Raw genomic sequence first — 18,338 nt, forward strand, 5'->3', positions numbered from 1 at the left:
GCTTGTAGGTGAAAACTCAAAAGAGCAACACTAAATTCCCATTAAAATAAACGTAAAAGTCTCCAATTGCTTCCAAGTGCATCTAACTTGACATAAACCAATTGGGTTGAGGTACTTTTCTGATGTATTTGAATAATTTGGCACCAGAAATAGGATGTAGTGTATGAATGTAGAGCGGGGATTCCCAACCTATGGGTTGGGACCCAAACATGAGTCCCATTAGATTTGTTGAAGGTCACCAGATGAGCAGTTCCCAGCTGCATGTGGCTGTTAAAGAAGCCATTTGCATTTTCTTAACACTGCTGCCTCAGGCAGATATCTATCTATAGCGATAGCTGCGGGAGGTGGCAGCTATCTCTATCCCTAGTGAGAGCAATTATCTTATGTCTAGGTGCTGAAACCTTAACACTTGAGTTGACTGCTGGGAGCAGTAGGGCTGGAGGAGCCACCCAGCTTAGCAGCCCCGGCGAAGAGGCTGCGGGAGCAGAAGTGTCTAAGGCTGGGCTGTTGAGGGATGCAGTTGGGGGGGTCTAAGATTGGGGGAAGTTTGGGGCTGCAGTGGGGTTGTAAGGCTGGTCTCCCCACCCCTCAGCCAGGGACCCTGCTCATATAAGCAGGGGAAGTTCCCTCATTTAGTGAATAAAGGTAGGTATATATGTTCCTCGTTTTAGTGAGCATTCATCAGTAAAGCACTTGTTAAAGGAGGGATGAGTGTATAAGCCTCTGGAACCACTTCCTCCAACTACATGCAGTAAAATGGTCACTTTTATGTCTTCTTTTTCTTTTTAAATCTTCTCCTGAGACTTTAACAGCAAGTTGAAGCCTTGTCCTCATCTCCTCTGACCTCCAGCGAGATTACCAGGGACAAATAAAAGACAAGGTGACTTGCAGCCTGCCCCATTTGGGGGGTTTTAATGCTTTTTAACTCATTGACTCTTGTGTCCTTGCAGAAGCTCAGTACTCTGGCTCTTGCTGACTGGTGGGTTACTGGTTCTTGTCTGCGTTTATCAGTTTACACCGTTTCCTGATCGGCTGTGCACTTAAGAACAGCCACTCTTTGCGGCGTGTGCTTTCCACGAGGAGGTTAGATGGGTTAGTGGCTGGGTGTATATGAGGCCCGGTAGATGCATGATGGGCTGGCGGATACGGGGGTGGATGGATGGATGGATGGATGGATATCTGAGTTTGGGAAGAGAGAAGCGGCTTAGCTAGGTACAATGGGAAAGCACCTGGCAGAAGTGGCCCAGGTAAAGGCTGCTGGGTTTGGGGCAGGTGAAAAGCCCCATCAGCTGCCTCCAATCTAGGTCCCAGGGCTGGAGCTCAGCATAGTGGGTGGGCCTGGGCTTCCCCCGGCTTCCCCTGGAGACCCGCCCCAGTGGAAGGATGGGGCCATCTGAACCTTCTGAAGGGGACTTGTACCCCTCCACTCTTGTGACTTGCTTATGATGAGGATGCTTGATGAAAAGAGACCCTTGTCTCTGGAAAGACCCAAGGCAGTGGAAGGGCTACCATGAGTCTTTGGGGCACCCAGTAAAATCCACCAAGAAGTGCAGGACCCCAAGGGGGCCGACAGGGGATGTGTGACGCAGGTTAGAGCTGGGCCTGCAGTCTCCTCTGATGGAGCCATTTTTTAATATCTCCATATAAAGGGACATAGACTCAAATGTACAGGCGAGGAAATGTTATTTGCTCCTTCTCACAACACAAGAACTAGGGGGGTCGCCAAATAAAATTAATAGGCGGCAGGTTTAAAACAAACAATAGGAAATATTTTTTCACGCAACGCACCGTTAACCTGTGGAACCTCTTGCCGGAGGATGTTGTAAAGGCCAAGACTATACTAGAGTTTAAAAAAACTAGATAAATTCATGGGGGATCGGTCCATCAATGGCTGTTAGCCAGCCTGCGCATGGACAGTGTCCCTAGCCTCTGTTTTTCAGAGGCTGGAAATGGGTGACAGGGAACTGATCACTTGATGATTACCTATTCTGTTCATTCCCTCTGGGGCACCTGGCATTGGCCACCGTCAGAAGATAGGACACTGTGCCTGATGGACCTTTGGTCTGACCTAGTGTGGCTGTTCTTACGTTCTTCTTATGAGTAGCTTCACTTCTCTGGGGCTTGTGTGCAGTGGAAAGTTGTTCTGGCGATGCATAGGGTGTGAATTCAAAGTACAATAGCTGAAGAGATGGCTGAATGCCTTTGCCTGGCTTTGCAGAATCCAGCTCTCTGGCTGATGGGTTCTAAGAGCTTCTGGGGTCTCTCCTGTGGGAGCTGTTCCACGTATCAGTGGATATGTTTTGGGCCAGGAGACGTCCACTCTACAGCCCAATGCTCAGGACACCTCCTTGGGAGCAGGCAGATCTAGGTGCAAGCCAAGCAGGGTTTGGAATCTGGGGGCCACCGGTCTGTGGCACACGAGGTGGTTGCCGTGAGCATCAGGTGATTGCAGAGGGCTGGCTGGGAGCAGGAATTCCAGCATCCAGCTGGGACAGCTCAGCCCACCTCATCCCTCTTGAAGGAAAAGTTTTGGGTTTGACAACTAGGCATTTTCTGCAGGAAATACCTCAAGTACTTGTTTCATGGGAGTGCTCCCTGTCCATTTCCCTGGGGTTGTCTGTGGCCTTGCCCTTTGGCGCATCGGTGTGGCTCCTGGCTCTGGCACAGGCAGCGGGGCTGTGCCACCAGAAGCCCCATCTTCACAGTCTGTGTCATTTTCGCAAAGAAGAAACCCCTTCGTTCCTGAGTTTGAGGGGCCCTCTCACAAGGTCAAGGAAGGAGACCAGGGCCAGTCTCATTACAAACTGGAGAATCGGGCCAGAAGAAATCTGATGAGGTTCAACAAGGACATGTGCAAAGTTCTGCTCTTGGGACAGAAGAATCCCAAGCATTGTTACAGGCTGGGGACCAACCGGCTAAGTAGCAGTGCAACAGAAAAGGACCTGGAGATTACAGTGGATGAGCAGCTGGATATAAGTCCACAGTGTGCCCTTGTAGCCAAGAAGGCTAACGGCATATTGGGGTGGATTAGGAGGAGCATTTCCAGCAGATCCGGAGAAGTTATTACTCCCCTCTACTTGGCCACATCTGGAATATTGCATCCAGTTCTGCCCCCCCCACCCCCCAGTACAGAAAGGATATGGGTGCATTGGAGTAGGTCCAGTAGAGGGCAATTAAAATGATTAGGGGTCTGGATTACATAACCTATGAGGAGAGGCTGACGGATTTGGGTTTATTTAATTTGCAGAAGAGAAGACTGAGGGGTGATTTAATAGCAGCCTTCAACTTCCTGAAGGGGGCTCTAAAGAGGACGGAGAGAGGCTGTTCTCAGTGGTGACAGATGGCAGAACAAGGAGCAACGGTCTCAAGTTACAGTGGGGAAGGTGTAAGTTGCATATTAGGAAACCATCCAGCACTGGAATGCGTTACCTGGAGAGGTGGTAGAATCTCTGTCCCTGGAGGTTTTTTAAATCCCAACTTGACAAAGTCCCATCCTGGATGGTTAAGTTGGGTTGATCCTGCTTTGAGCAGGGGGTTGGACTTGATGACCTCCTGAGGTCCCTTCTATCTCTAGGATTCTATGATTCTAGGCCCTCGGTGACCACTCCAAGGTACCTCCGCGCAGCCTCCACCTGTATGTCTGGGCTCCTGCTCAAAAGAGCTGTGCGTAGACACCCCCATTGGTGGCCAGAGCCACCGATTTGGCTCGGGGCCCAACACCAGGAACTTACAGACCAACTCCACCCCTGGGATTTCAGATGCCCAGCCAAACAGGTCTGGCAGGTGCTCTGGGGAAGGGCAGGCAGGAAAGCATTTCATGAGAAGGGTGCATGCGGTGCAGTGACTCTGGGAACGGCAGCGAGAGGGTACTCTGCCCCTGTGCAGGTGCTGCTGCCCTGGGCGGGAGTCCTGGTTCTGTTGGCACTGTGGGAACCAGGCTGGCTCCAGCGGAGAGGACTCACCATGGGGAACCAGATCGTCAGGGATGACTTTGAGTGGGTCTATACAGATCAGCCTCATACAAAGAGGAGGAAAGAGATCTTGGGTGAGTCTGGGTTGGGTTGGTACCACCACGTAGCTCCTGTCTGGAAGGGGGATGGTGCTGAGGGAGGTGGATCAGAACCAGGGGTGAGCCAGAGGGGGAGGAGGGTCAGAACCAGAACTAGGCGCCACAGCCAGAGGCAGAGAAGTCAGGACCGGAGGTGCCAGGGAGAGAGGTGAACCAAAACCAGACCGGCACAGGGGTGCTAGGGAGGAGGTGAGGAGGGAGATGGGTCAGAACCAGCCGGTGTCAACCGCCGAGGGTTGCAAGGAGCTCTGCCCCTCCGCGGCCGGCTCTACATGAAAAGACGATCCAGCTGCGTTGCCCAGATCTGTGACAGATCCCCCACCCCCTGCCTGCGGCATTAAGCTGAGCAGGTGTAGGCAGCGTAAGGTTGGTGGAATAATTACCTTTCCACCTGGCAACTGCCTCTCTGGGAGGTGGGTTAACTACAGCCTCTGGACAATCCCTCCTGCAGGCACAGCTAATGTCTGCATGGAAGAGGTGCCCCTGCCACTTCTCCAGCACGGGCAAACCCTGCTCCCGGCGGCCTTTGTGGATTGGCAATTGTAGGAGGAAATAGTGAGGGAGGCATCAGACACCAACGAGCCCTGAGCCCACGGTTAGGGGTGGTGATGATGAATTGTTTTACAATGAACTCATCCCCTGTGACTTTATCTGTAGGGCAAACCCCTTGGGCATAGGGTTCTCTAAGGAAAAAGGCCGGATTGTGTGGGGCTAGCCCCCCTCCCTCCCACCCATGGGGGTGGCCCAGGGGGCTCACCTGAGCCCTGCCCCTTCTTACCTACCTGGATCTGGCCCGAGCCACATGTCTGAACCTTGCCTGCTGCACCCCCGAGCCCTGCTCCATGTGGTGCTGGCATCACTGCTCACACACCCCTCGGGTTCCCCTGCACCCCACCTTTTAACACAAATGGGGATGGGGCCCACCCCAAGCTTGATTAGCTGCCAAGAGCCAACAGGACAAATGTCCACTTTGGGAAAAGAATTCCAGACAGCCGGGACCAGAATCCCAGAACTGGAAAGAATTGGGAGAGGTTTTCAAGTCCCCAGTCCCCTGCCCTCACAGCAGGACCAAGCCCCATCGAGATCACCCCTGACAGGTGTGAACGGGCTCCCTAATTATCTGGGGATTCGTCTTTGCTTCCGCATCCTTCTGGGCAGGAAAGGGGAGCAGGGTTCATAGACTCTGAGCAGCACCCAGGTTGCAAAAGGAAAGGTTATGCTGCACCCCTCTCTTGCTGGTTCTCACAAAGCCAAAGCTGCCAAATCCACTGGGACGGTTGTGGAGTTTCTCCCGCTCCAAACCCCACATCCCCACCCCTTGAGCTACTGGAGAATCCCCACCAGCACTGAGCAGTATCGATCTTATGACACATGATAGCAATTTTCTCATCCCATCCAACAGAGAGCAATATATGCTCTGGCCTTTACCCAGGATCCACCCCTTAGGAGCCCTAGAGGCCAAAGACAACCACCATGTGTGCCAGCCACACCACCCAAGGCAAGGAGATGGGTCTTTAGACGGGGTTGGCAGCTGCCCCCACACACACACACAGAGAAGGCTTGAGGGAAAGTGGAGCTGACTCCACCCCAGGCCTCTACCCCTGCACAAAACACAGGCATGAGTGTGTGATGCAAAGCCCTGGACTGGGGAGACACAGATCCCCCTCCCCGGACCGCCCCCCCATATATGCCTCTGCAAATCCAGGGGCAAAACCAGCTCAGTTAAGAGCCCCAGAGAGGTCAGGGCTGGCGGGGGAGGAGGGGAATGTAGGAGACCAGATCAAAACTGCTTCCGGGGCTTGGTTATTTTTCAGTCACGGACTGCGCAGGTTGGGTCGAACATGCTACATGGCTGAGGGCTGGATTTGCTCAAAAGCCCAGCTGGCGGGGCGGCCACTGGCAGCCAGGTCTCCTCTACTGGGCTGGAAACTAGGGGCTTCTGACAGGCATCCCAAAGCAGCTGGCTGATTTAAAGGGACGGGCACGGCTACACGTCCACTGCTAGGAAACCATCCGCTTTTGAGTTTATTCTGGGCCCAGGTGATCGAGGAAACCTAAGGACTCAGGAAACTGAGTCACCTTCTCTCATGCTCTGTCCCCACCAGGACAGAACATTTGGCACAGATCCTGCATTCTTAGGTGTGACTCTGAGCACCTAAGCGGACAGCCTCCTCCGCCAGCCAAAGCGACGGAAAGTAAAATGTCGGTTTCTCCCTTTTAACCCTTGTTGGGTCATACTGTGGCCCGTGGCTGCGCTGGGAGTCTGACAGAAGGGCCCTGGAGCTCAGAGAGGTCGGGGGAGCTCCAAGCGTCCAGTGAAATGGACGTGAAAAACAAGTCGGCTGGCGTCTTGCTCAGACACGACAGGTTTACACTGGGCCCCCTCCCCCCTAATGGCACAGGGAGATGGGGGGCCCTGGTTTGAGATCTCAGACGCAGCGTGAAACAACTGGCTGCAGTCCCATGCGCAATGGGCCCCGGGGTGCTGGCTGCTTCCATTTGGGGCAACGCCCAGGTGCTGTATACTGCTAAGCCGTGGCGTGACTCACCTGGGTAGGACGTGTGTGGTTTCTCAGGCCCAGGGGAAACTCAGCAACGAACGCAGGGAGCTCTCAATCTGCTTGTTAATAATAAGCTCCAGGAATGTCGCGTTGTCACCAGCAGGTCTCAGATGGCTTTGCAAGGGCGGCCCAGATCGTAAGCCGTGTTTAATAGATGGGGAAACTGAGGCACAGGGCCCAAGTGACTCAACCGAGGTCATCCAGAAGGAGAGGAGCTACTTGCTGCAGTGCTTGGATTGGTTTTTCAGCTCAGAGGTCTTGGCTAACCCTGGGGTGCTAACCCTGGAACCCAGCCCGGCCTCAGCCCCCCTTGCCAGCTGGACTGAGGGCCTGGTTGCCTATTGCTGGTGCCAGGTCTTGGAGGAGGTCCCGTTGGGGCTTTCCTGGCTCTACGCGCGTGCGGGGGGCGGGGCAGCGCTGGCACAAAGGTGGCTGCCTCCTGGCTATGGGCTCTGCGCCACCTGCGCCAGGCTCTGCCGGTTGCCTGTGGCCCTGGGGGGGTGGTCCATGGCATTGCCTGTGCCAGGGAGGGAGGGGTTAGCCCAACAGAGCTGAGCCTAAAGACCAGTGGGGAAGGCCTGCCCTCACCAGCCCCAGAGAAATCAATGGGGAATTCTCTGCCCCCAGCAGACCCATGGAGGCCAATGGGGAATTCCCTGCCCTCCCATCCCTATGGAGACCAATGGCGAATGCCCTGCCCCCCCACCATATAGACCAAAGGGGAATTCCCTGCCCCCCCCCGCCCCATGGAGTCCAAAGGGGAATTCCCTGCCCCTGCAGCCCCATAGAGGCCAATGGAGAATGCCCTGCCCCTCCATCCCATGGAGACCAAAGGGGAATTCCCTGCCTCCCCAGCCCCATCGAAATCAATGGGGAATTCCCTCTCCCGCCCCCACAGCCCCAAAGAGACTAATGGGGAATTCTCTGCCCCCTCAGCCCCATAGAGACGAATGGGAACTCCCTGCCCCCCCAGCCCCATAGAAATTAATGGGGAATTCCCTGCCCCCAACCCACAGCCCCATGGAGACCAACGGGGAGTGCCCTACCCCCACCAGTGGGGTGGGAGCACTGGGCTTGCTGGTGAGGGCAGAGCTTCCTGCACAGCTCCACTCTTAGGGGCTGATGCAGTGGAAAGAGCCCCCCTCGGCTCCCGGCTGTCAGCCACACACAGCTCAGCACATGCCACTCAGGTGTGGCCACAGCTACCTGCCCCAGGGCTGCCGTTGACCCACATTCTGCACGTTCCCCTGGTTTGTTCTTTTCCTTTGGTTTTGCTACATCAGGCCTGATTGGCCTGCTGGTTTCTTTTGCTCACTGCAACACCTGTGTCCTTGCCCCTGCTCGCCCCCATCTGCCCCTGACTCTGCCGTTTCTGCCAGTGGTCAGCGCAGCAAGGAACATGACAGGTCTGGAACTAGAAGAACAGGGTGGAATGAGACAGGACAGCCATGCCGGCACTTGGATCTCATGCGGTGTCTAGCAGGGCAAGGCTGGGGCTCAGTGCGGCATGTCACTGGGGAGCTGGCCTTTTATGGGGAGATTGCCTTGGGTCCCACCTGCAACACTTGACCCAGGGAAATGAGGAGTCATATGACATAAAGGTCATGTGATTAACTCGGGCCGGATGTAGGGGGCTAAGGGCGAGCACTAGGTGCCGCTAACATTCTGGCTAGGTAGGCGCAGGAGCATTTTTTTTCCATCCATGCTCAGAATAAATTTTGTTACAAGCGCCAAGGCATGTGTGGATGTGCACCACCAGTAGAAATGCACACTGCCGGCTGCAGGCGCTCGGCTGGGTGGCACCTGAATCTCTCCTGGGTGGCTGCCCATGTGCTCAGCTCACAAGGAGTGCTGGCTGGGAGCGCCAGGGGGCCAGTGGCTGCCCTGTGACGGCAGATGCAGAGAGCAACAGGACTGGCCTAGGAAGCAGAACCAGGACTCCTGCCTCAGGGAGAATGAGCTACATGAGCTCTTAAAGGGCCCAGTGGGTGAAGGCAGCACGGCCAGTGTGTTTATGGATCCTCAGAAGGCAGCTCAACCCCTCAATTGGATTCCTTCCTACTTCCAGCAGGGGGGATTTTTAAAATGCTGGGGACAAGGTGGAGCTTTGGAGGAGTCTTTGAGAGAGGGAAACAGAGGCAGCCCCCTGCAGAACCTTGAGAAGAGGCGCTGGGAAGGAAAACCTGTTTCTGTTATTTCCCTAATCCCCACCCCTTTGTGAGCTGACCAGCCAGGGCCCTGAGGGCTGATCCAGGTGCGAGGGAAATTGACAAGAGAGCCTGGTACCTTTGGATGCAAATTTCTTTGTTGGCAAGGCCCATCTGAAATCCCGGTTTCCCGGAACACAGGAGGAGCCAAAACAAACCAAATGCCACCAAACCCCCCCACCCCCGCAACTTCCTTATAGCACCAAGCTCAGGTTGCTGGTTCAGGCAGTGGGTGTCTGGCTTTCTGGTTCTCTGGTCCTGCAGGTGGGGCTGCCTTTCTGTTCCTCCCCAGGTTCTCTACCGCTGATTTACAAGGCAGCTCACATGCCTGCTTTGCCCTCGCTGCAGCTCATTCGCTGTCTCTTGCAGGTAACTAAAATGAGGCCCAAGGGTGCTCATGGTTTAGATGGGGTTCAACCCTTCTCTGCTGTGTAGCACTGGGGTTTGCCAGGCTGATCCCGGAGGTGACACTGATCACAACACCTGTCACCAGTACTGGGATGCAAATTAACTGAATGGGTTCAAACCATCACTGGCCCCCACCCCCAGCTGTGTCAGTCAGGTGTTGCTCTATCCGAACTGGTGGGCCAGCTCCCCAGATGGGCTTAACCCAGCCCCTCGCTGGTTCTGATCCAGACCTAAACTTCCCAGCCCTACTGTGGACTGAATACAACCTCCACTGCCTCCTGCTCGGCCCCATTGTGGTAAAGCAGAGCCAGGGTCAGGCAGGGAGAAGAAAGGAGATTTTCCTGGGGTTTTGCCATCCCATCCCTAGGGTGAGATGGGGCGGCTGCACCGTGCTTATGGGGGCCCTGCAGTGGCTGCCCCAGCCGTCCCATGGACGAGATGGAGGAGGATTACCTGTGACGGGGAGCAGAGAGCAGCAGTAGCAGGGGGTCACCTGCCCTCAGCCCCACCTCCTGCTCCAGAATCACTCCCTGGTGCAAGGGCCAGCCTGCTCCGCCCTGCTGCAGCCTCCTGGCCCGCTGAGCCCCACTTCTGCACAGCTGCGGGAAGTGGCCTCTGCTCCCCACCGCCTGTGGGGAAGCGGGGCTCAGCCAGCTGAGAGGGTGTGGTGGAGCAGAGGGGAGCAGGCTGTCGCTTGCACCGTTTGGTGAGAAGGGAAGCAACCCTTATTACTACGGCTCACCACGGGTTCTTACCCCGGTAATCCCATCCAGGCTGGTGCAAGGGCAGAGCGGGGAAGGCGGGTAGAGCCTGCAATGCATGGGAAGAATTGACCAAACCCCACCACCACCACCTGGGGATGGAACCACTGCCAGGGGAAAAGCTCTACTGCAAACACAATTACAGCCAAACTCTATCTCTTCTGTCCAGCGTGGGAAGGCAGATACCAGGGCCATCTCCAGCTGCGCTTCGATCAGCTCACCGGCGGAGGAGTGTTAGTGACAGACAGAGGGCGAAAAACTACCCAATAAGTTACTTGAGTAAAAGTACCGCTGCGGTGGGGGTGGAGTATTTAAGTAAAAGTCACTGGTGTCCCGCTGGGAAAACTACTTGAGTAAAAGCACACAGGTCACACTGCGTATCCAGAAGTGAAAGCAGCTGCACTTCTACTCAAGTAGCTTTTCAGGTACTTTTCCCACCTCTGGTTACAGAAGGGTGGGAACTTTTTGATCGGCTTCATTTTGCTGTCTTCAAAATCCAAACCCTCTGTGGGATGTCAGTGGCAGTAAAACTGGAGTCCCCAGTTGCAGGGGTGGTTGCCCTGCAGAAGGGGGTGAGGGGTTTGCAGGATGACCCACACTGCCAGGCGTTGGGAAAGGGGCTCCCACTCCACAGGGGGACCTCCCCTTCAGTGCCACACCTCCGGGAGCCGGGAACAGGGCTGCAGCCCAGCAGGTGAGGCGCCGGGCTTCTCCCCACACTGCAGGGAGCCAGGAATGGGGCTGCAGCCCCACCAATGAGGCTCCTGACTTCCCTGAGCTCTGGGGAGCTATGAATGGTCCTGCAGCCCTGCTGGGGCAGCTCCTGGCTTAGGTAAGCCGGCTCTGCCCTACAGCTGCCACCATCCAGCTGGTAAGGCCACTAGTTTGGGGATCTAGCTGAAGCCTCTTGCTCTGGATCCAGTGGCCAAGCTCAGAAGATTCATAGGGGTCTTTTTTTTTCCCCCACAAGAACTGCTAAAGGCAGGCCTTGAACCAGGGGCTCTCTCTCTTACCCACAGGGCTTCACAGTAGGCCTGTAGGTTGTCTCCCTTGGATTCCCTGCCCTTTCTGAGACACCACCCACACTAGGAAGGTTTCTGCTGTCACCATAGGTTATCCGCAACCTCGAGCAGTGGTGGCTAGGTGAGTGGTCTAGCAAATCAGGATAGTGTAAAGAAAGTAAATAAGGAAAATATTTACTCCTTCCCATAACACAAGAACCCGGAGTCACCCAATGAAATCAGTGGGCAGCAGGTTTAAAACCAACAAAAGGAAGTATTTCTTCACACAACGCACAGACAACCTGTGGAACTCCTCGCTGGAGGATGTTGGAAAGAACAGGACTTTAACAGCGTTCAGAAAAGAGCTAGATAAATTCCTGGAGGACAGAGCTATCCACGGCTGTTAGCCAGGATGGGTAGGAATGGTGTCGTTAGCCTCTGTTTGCCAGGACTGGGAGTGGATGATGGGGGGGGGGATCACTTGATGATCACCTGTTTTGTTCTCTCCTTCTGGGGCACCTGGCATTGGCCACTGTCGGAAGAGAGGACACCGAGCTAGATGGACCTTTAGTCTGACCCCGTCTGGCCCTTCTTATGCTCTTATGTTCTTCATCCCCACTTCACAGCCAAGTACCCTGAGATCAAGCAGCTGATGGGTCCAGACCCCCAGCTGAAGTGGGTGGTGTTCCTGATGGTGCTGACCCAACTGGTGGCCTGCTACCTGGTGAGGGACCTTCCTTGGAAGTGGGTCTTTTTCTGGGCCTACGCCTTCGGGGGCTGCCTCAACCACTCCATGACGCTGGCCATCCACGACATCTCCCACAACGTGGCCTTCGGCAACAAGGAGGCCAGGTGGAATCGCCTCTTCGGCATGTTCGCCAACCTGCCTATTGGAGTCCCCTACGCCACCTCCTTCAAGAAGTACCACGTCGACCACCACCGCTACCTGGCGGGGGACGGGCTGGATGTGGACGTGCCCACGGCCTTTGAGGGACGCTTCTTCTACTCGCCAGCCCGCAAGCTCCTGTGGCTCTTTCTGCAGCCCCTCTTCTACATCTTGCGGCCCCTCTACGTCAACCCCAAGCCCTTCACCGGCATGGAGGTGATCAACGTGGCAGTGCAGCTGGCTTATGACCTGTTGATCTACTCTTTGTGGGGGGCCAAGCCCGTCGTCTACATGATTGCTGGCTCCGTGCTAGCCATGGGGATCCACCCCATCTCTGGACACTTCATTGCTGAACACTACACGTATCTCAAGGGCTATGACACCTTCTCCTACTACGGCCCCTTGAACTGGCTGACCTTCAATGTGGGCTACCACATGGAGCACCATGACTTCCCCAGCATCCCAGGCAGCAGGCTGCCACTGGTAAGAACCTCCCTGCTTGCTGGGGAGGGCTGGAATGCCTTGGGAAGGGGGCGGGCACTGGGGGGACCCAAGGCCTTCCCCTTAAAAGGGGACGGGGCATCACTGCCTGGAACTCATGCCAATGCGGGGAAGGTTGGGGTCATGGCTTTCATTTGTAACGAAAGAAGTGATGGGGCTCAAGCAAGTTTTTTACAGGCATCAGTGAGGCAGTAAAGCCCAGCAGCTCCGGGGCCACGCAGCAAACCCCTAGGGCTGGGCCTGGCCAAAGTGAAGCCCAAGGTATGGGCCCTGCACAGGTCGGGGCAGGTGAGCCAGTGGGGCCCAGGGGATTACCAGGGGTTTGGCATGGGCGGGAAGCGGAACATCCCAGCCCTGGCCTGATCTGCTTCTCCTAGTGACATGGCCAAGAGCCAAGGGAGGAGAGAGGCTGGGTAGGATGGGGCTGGGTCACTCTGCTTCCTGCCATCACCATGATGCAGAGATGTGGGGAAACGTGCAATAGGGATGGAGGGGGAGGGGCTCGGGGAAGGGTGTGATAGGGATGGAGGCGGTGGGGTTAGGGTAAGGGTGTGATAGGCATGGAGGGGAGGGGCTTCAGGAAGGGGTGGAGTGGGGGCACGGCAGGTGGAGCAGGGGCAGGGCCTGGGGTGGAGACAGGGTTGTCCCTGGCCCTGCACCCCTGTAGGACCAGTGCTGGGTATGGATTCACACCGCCATGGGGAAAGCTCTCCCACATCTAGGAAAGCAACCTGTGCTTTCCATGTGGAGACAGAGGCTGTTGGCGTGGGGCCTGGTGCACTGGCTGGTATAGCAGAGCTCTCAGGCTGGGAGGGTTGTGTGTGCTGCTTGTCTGGGCTTCTGGGAGCCAGGACTCCTGGGTTCTTCCCCCAGCTCTGCCAAGGGCTTGTGGTCCAGTGAGACAGAGGTGGGAGCTAGGGCTCTGGAGTCCTAGGTCAGAGATGCTGGGTGGCCTAGTTGTTAGAACAGGGATGCCAGAACTCCTTCGCTCCTGGGACCGGCTCTGCACTACCATGGGCAAGCGTAAAGCGCACGGCCTCACCTCTAGGGTGCTGCCCAGGATGGGCATTGTGGGGAACTTTGCCTCCTGTACCCCCCATCCTCCCAGTTGCCAGTCCCAGCCCAGGTCTTCTCCTGGCCCTTGCTTGGTGTCTGGCCCTCTGACCAAGTCATGGGGCGATGACTGCCCTCCTGGGCTGCTCAGAGTCCCAGCTGCTGTTGTGCACCAAAGGACCTTTGCCCTCCTGTGGTCTGAGGCCCCAGGGAGTCCCACCTTCGACATAACCTGACCTTTTGCCCCTCCGGGCCTTTTCTATCACCCCCCGCCCCAACCTCAACCCCATAGGACTTGGCTCAGGGCTCCCTCACCTGGCCTCCTCTGCTTTCCTGCAGGCCCTTCCTGGAGGGGAGCCCCTCCGTATCCCTCCCACCCACTTTCTACTGAGTGTCTCACCAAGCACAGCAGTGTCCTTGTCTCTCGTTTTACACCAGGGGAAACTGAGGCATTGAGTGGGGGAAGCTACTTGTCCAGGGCCACTGGCACAGCTGGGAACAGGATCCAGGTCTCCTAATTGCCAGGGTTGTGTACTATCCACTAGGCCAAACTGCTGCTCACAAAGCAGCCCCCCCCTCTGCAGTTTGGCTGGCCTCCCTAAGACTGATTACACCCAGTGCTGTTGGGAGAATTTAAGTAGTACCATATTGCCCTCTAGTGGGAAGACAAGCTAATGCACCCTTATGTTTGTGTCTTCTGAAGCTGCGGAGGGCAATCCCAGAGACTCTCAGATGAGTGTGAACAATTTCCCTTTCTGTACGGATAAGGGGGCAGGAAGTCCTAACATTCATTGGAATGCCCTGAAACTTTTTTTCCATGGTACTATGGCAGTGCCATGGAAAAGAGTGATATCTCCCAGCCTTAATCCTAATAGTTAAGACTGACGGTTTCAAGGGTTACCACTTGCAGTCAGCTCTCGAAACTGACTTTTCTTCTTGTGACACATTGCAGTGAGATAAATCAGGGCCAGGCAGTACAACAGGGAGGGCTGGAGCAATGGTTATGGCACTTGTCTGGCTCTCAAAAGTCTGAGATTTAATTTCCTGTGTCCTTGAGTGAATCCCTTATTCTTTCTGTATTTCCATTCCCTATGCATAAAATGGGAATAATAGATGAAAGTGAGTTTCAGCTGCTGCAGTGAGGACAGGAGCCATTTCAGCCCCAGGCATAGATTCTTGGTCTTTTTAAGGCTGGAATTCTCCTGGTATATTGGCCAAGGCAGCAGTGCTTTCACAATAGTTCGAAGCTTAAGATAAACAAACTAAAGTAATTAGGGCCCGATGACTATGATCATCCCTCTTGGGCTTAGCAGCCAGGCAAAAATGTGGATCTTCCAAATTTTTTTCCAGTTAGCAACAGAAATAAATGATGAGGCCAGGTGCCTTTGAGGCTCTCTTGTTTATTTGCATGGGTTGTACAAATTCCTGTTTTCCTGGCCACAGCTAGAACCGAACAAGAGGAGACAGGTTCCTTGCTCAAAGTCCCAAGCCTCTTTCCAGACAGTACAGTGCCCAACATCCCTCTCCCTCTCTCTAGGCATCTATTCAAGACATGTACTTCTCCAGGCTGTTTCTGAAACGTCTGCCATTCTGCATCCCTCTTTGCTTATGTCCTTCCTTCCCCATTTGTATTCAAACAATATCCTCTGCCCCACAGAACTCAAATTCCTGCAGGGCCTTGGATGTGCCTTTGGTTTGTGAAGAGATTGCTCTTATTTCATAATGGAGCCTAACTGCTATTAATAAGTCAAAATAAGGGTGGTGTTTACACCCAGCTGCTGTAAGATGTATAGGTTTGTGTAGGTTTAACACAACCATATGTAGTATTTTGTAAAATTAAACATAGAGTGATAGCTTGTAATTTTAAGGGATTTTCCTAATCAGGGCAAGGTTGCAAAGAGCCAACCAGGAGCATGGAGGGATGACTTGTGCCGCTCTGGTTTTAGGGAGCAGTCTGGTTTCTCTCTCTCTGTTTTTGGTGGTTCTTGTGTGTTTTGGATTTTTAGGAATAAAGTCGTATTATAGAGCAGCCTTCGGGTTAGACTATTTCTGTTTTTGTTTAACTTTTGTGTGCGTGTGTGCCATGAATGCAACACTACAGTGCATAAGGTAATTGTGTATCTGCCTTGAAATGTCCCAGGGCAGTTGTGGTCACAGTCAGACATCTGCGTGTCTCTGCTTCCAGGTGAAGAAGATCGCTGCTGAGTACTATGACCACCTGCCCTACCATACCTCCTGGGTCTGCGTCCTCTGGGACTTTGTCTTCTGTGACTCGCTGGGGCCCTTTGCCCGTGTGAAGAGAAAGTACAACGTGGCCAAGTCGGGGTGAAACAAAAGGGTCACCGAACAGAGCTGCCAGCTTTTCGGCTTATTGGGGGAATGGGAGGTGTGTGGTTATTTATAGCTGTTACCTAAAGCCAGATGTGTATGTGCTTCATTTAAGGGTCAAATATCAGAGGGCTTGCTGTGTTAGGGGCACCTTGTAAACTAACAGATTTATTGGAGCATAAACTTTCATGCGCAAAGACTCCACTGACCAAGAAGTGAGTCATTAGACAGCCTGACTGGGCCACAAGAGCATTCCTCTTTATTCCTTGGCTGGTGTTCAGCTGTCCTCCTTGCAACCAGCTCAGGGGGGTGTGGCCAATATACTGGGGTGTGGCTAGGGCATCTCCTGGAATCCTCAGCTGGGGCTAAAGCCAGTGTAGATTAGAGCAACCTTCAGGCTACTCTATACCAGGGACTAGCTTGGCATCCAGATGGCTTTCTTGCCATCTTCACTCCCTGCCCACACCCCCAAACTTCTTGTCAAATGGTCCCCAGCCTGCCTGGAGAACTGGGGCTGAAATGTGTACATAGGTACTACTCAGAGCCACCAAAAATACTGGACCTTTACAGGGCTAATTCCTGCTCCCTCAAAGCAATGTGACTCAGTAGCATGGTACGGGTGTAAATCAGGAATAACTCCACGGATCCATGCCTCCCTCTGCTCTAGACCAGGAGCAACCACCCTGGGCATTGCATGGATGTTAATGAAATGATAGTTCAGGAGGGGGGAGCTTAGAAAATCTGCAAAGTAGTAAGCACGCACCCAGCTCTGCAAGAGAGGATCACAGGTACATGATGCAAAGACACAGCCCTATGTAAGTAGGCATGTGCCTTCCATTGAAAGCAGCTGGGGGCGAGAAGCTGCAGTTGGATCCGTGCATTTTTCAGCTCTTTCGATGGAGACAGCAGACTGAAAAGTATTTCTTTTAAACCATGGCAATGTCAGGAATGGCAGATTGGATTCGGAGAGCAGGGGGTAGGTGACATCTAAAACTACTGAAAAGGGAGACACCAAAGACATGAGAGGAACCATCCAATATGACGGCGCATTATCGGATGCTTTCAGAATCAGGAGTGGCGTCAAACAAGGATGCGCGCTTGCTCCGACGTCGTTCGGGATCTTCTTCGCACTCCTCCTGAAGCATGGCCTTTCGATCTTCAACAGAGGGCATCTTGCTGCACACAAGATCTGACGGGAAACTGTTTAACCTTGCAAGGCTGAAAGCGAAGTCTAAGGTGTGGGAAGTCCTCATCAGAGACATGCTGTTCGCAGATGCTGCTGCTGTAGTGTCTCACACAGAAGACCAGCTTCAAAAACTGCTGGATCAGTTCTCCAAAGCGTGCAAGGACTTTGGGCTTACCATCAGCCTAAAGAAGACAAACGTACTCGGTCAGGATGTTGCTGAATCCCCATCAATCAGCATTGAGAACTATACGTTAGAGGTCGTCCACAAGTTCGTTTACCTCGGGTCCACCATCACTGATACCCTGTCGTTGGACACTCAGCTAAATAGGAGGATCAGAAAAGCGGCCACAACTCTGTCCAGACTCAGCAACAGAGTGTGGAATAACAACAAGCTGTACACTCACACCAAAATGCAAGTCTACAGAGCCTGCATCCTCAGCACCCTCCTTTATGGCAGCGAGACTTGGACCCTGTATGCCCGCCAGGAAAAGAGGCTGAACGTCTTCCACTTGCGCTGCCTCAGGCGCATCCTTGGAATATCATGGAAGGACAGAGTGACCAACACCGCCGTCCTAGAGCAAGCTGGAATCCCAACCACACACACCCTCCTCAGGCAGCGTCGATTCTGCTGGCTTGGCCACGTCCACAGGATGACTGATGGAAGGATTCCAAAAGACATCCTGTATGGTGAGCTAGCCTCTGGCAAAAGACCTCCCGGACGCCCCCAGTTGCGCTACAAAGATGTCTGCAAGAGAGACCTCAGAGAGGTAGACATCGAGCTGGACAACTGGGAAGAACTAGCAGACGACCGCAGCAGATGGAGGCAGGGGCTACACAAGGGCCTTCAGAAGGGCGAGATGAGGATCAGACAGCTAGCAGAGAAGCGAGCGCACAGAAAGCACATAAGGACTTGCCAGACACCCACCATATCTGCAAGAGATGCAAGAAGGACTGTCACTCTCGTGTGGGTCTTCATAGTCACAGTAGATGCTGTAAAAGAAGTCCTCAATTGAAACTATAAAGGGCACAATCCATAGTCTATGCAGACTGAAGGATGCCTACTACTACTACTACTACTACTAAAAAAATTTGTCTGTCCAGAAATGTTTCCCATTTTGTGCAATAAATGAAATTCACAGAATCATAGGGCTGGAAGGGACCTCAGGAGGTCATCTAGTCCAGCCCCCCGCTTCAAGCAGGATCAACCCCTACTAAGTCATCCCAGCCAGGACCTTGTCCAGCTGGGACTTAAAAACCTCAAGGGATGGAGAATCCACCACCTCTCTAGGCAACGCATTCCAGTGCTTCACCACCCGCCTGGTGAAGTATTTTTTCCTAATATCTAACCTACACCTCTCCCTCTTCAACTTCTGACCA

The 18,338-nt window shown here is 54.0% G+C and overlaps 1 protein-coding gene across 2 annotated transcripts; it reads left to right on the plus strand.

Annotated features, from left to right (window-relative positions):
- The first annotated feature begins 806 nt into the window (after positions 1-806).
- LOC142024540 (sphingolipid delta(4)-desaturase/C4-monooxygenase DES2-like) lies at positions 807-15,975 on the plus strand. Of its 2 annotated transcripts, XM_075016627.1 has the most exons (4): positions 807-880; positions 3,248-3,385; positions 11,634-12,376; positions 15,633-15,975. In XM_075016627.1, exons 3-4 carry the CDS (start codon positions 11,660-11,662, stop codon positions 15,774-15,776), a joined length of 861 nt encoding a protein of 286 aa, XP_074872728.1. In that variant the 5' UTR covers positions 807-880; positions 3,248-3,385; positions 11,634-11,659; the 3' UTR covers positions 15,777-15,975. The 2 variants fall into 2 exon arrangements, with proteins under 2 accessions (XP_074872728.1, XP_074872727.1); XM_075016626.1 differs by lacking the exons at positions 807-880; positions 3,248-3,385 and adding an exon at positions 3,857-4,045.
- The last annotated feature ends 2,363 nt before the right edge of the window (positions 15,976-18,338 follow it).

This window comes from Carettochelys insculpta, chromosome 22 (genome assembly GCF_033958435.1).
Source record: "Carettochelys insculpta isolate YL-2023 chromosome 22, ASM3395843v1, whole genome shotgun sequence".
NCBI classification, from domain to species: Eukaryota; Metazoa; Chordata; order Testudines; family Carettochelyidae; genus Carettochelys; species Carettochelys insculpta.

Excerpts from the sequence above, each read along its gene's own strand:
- LOC142024540 (XM_075016626.1), top strand. The coding sequence starts at position 3,964 with ATGGGGAACCAGATCGTCAGGGATGACTTTGAGTGGGTCTATACAGAT. Across the intron at positions 4,046-11,633 it reads GAGGAGGAAAGAGATCTTGG|CCAAGTACCCTGAGATCAAG; the intron begins GTGAGTCTGGGT and ends CCCACTTCACAG. Across the intron at positions 12,377-15,632 it reads CAGGCAGCAGGCTGCCACTG|GTGAAGAAGATCGCTGCTGA; the intron begins GTAAGAACCTCC and ends CTCTGCTTCCAG.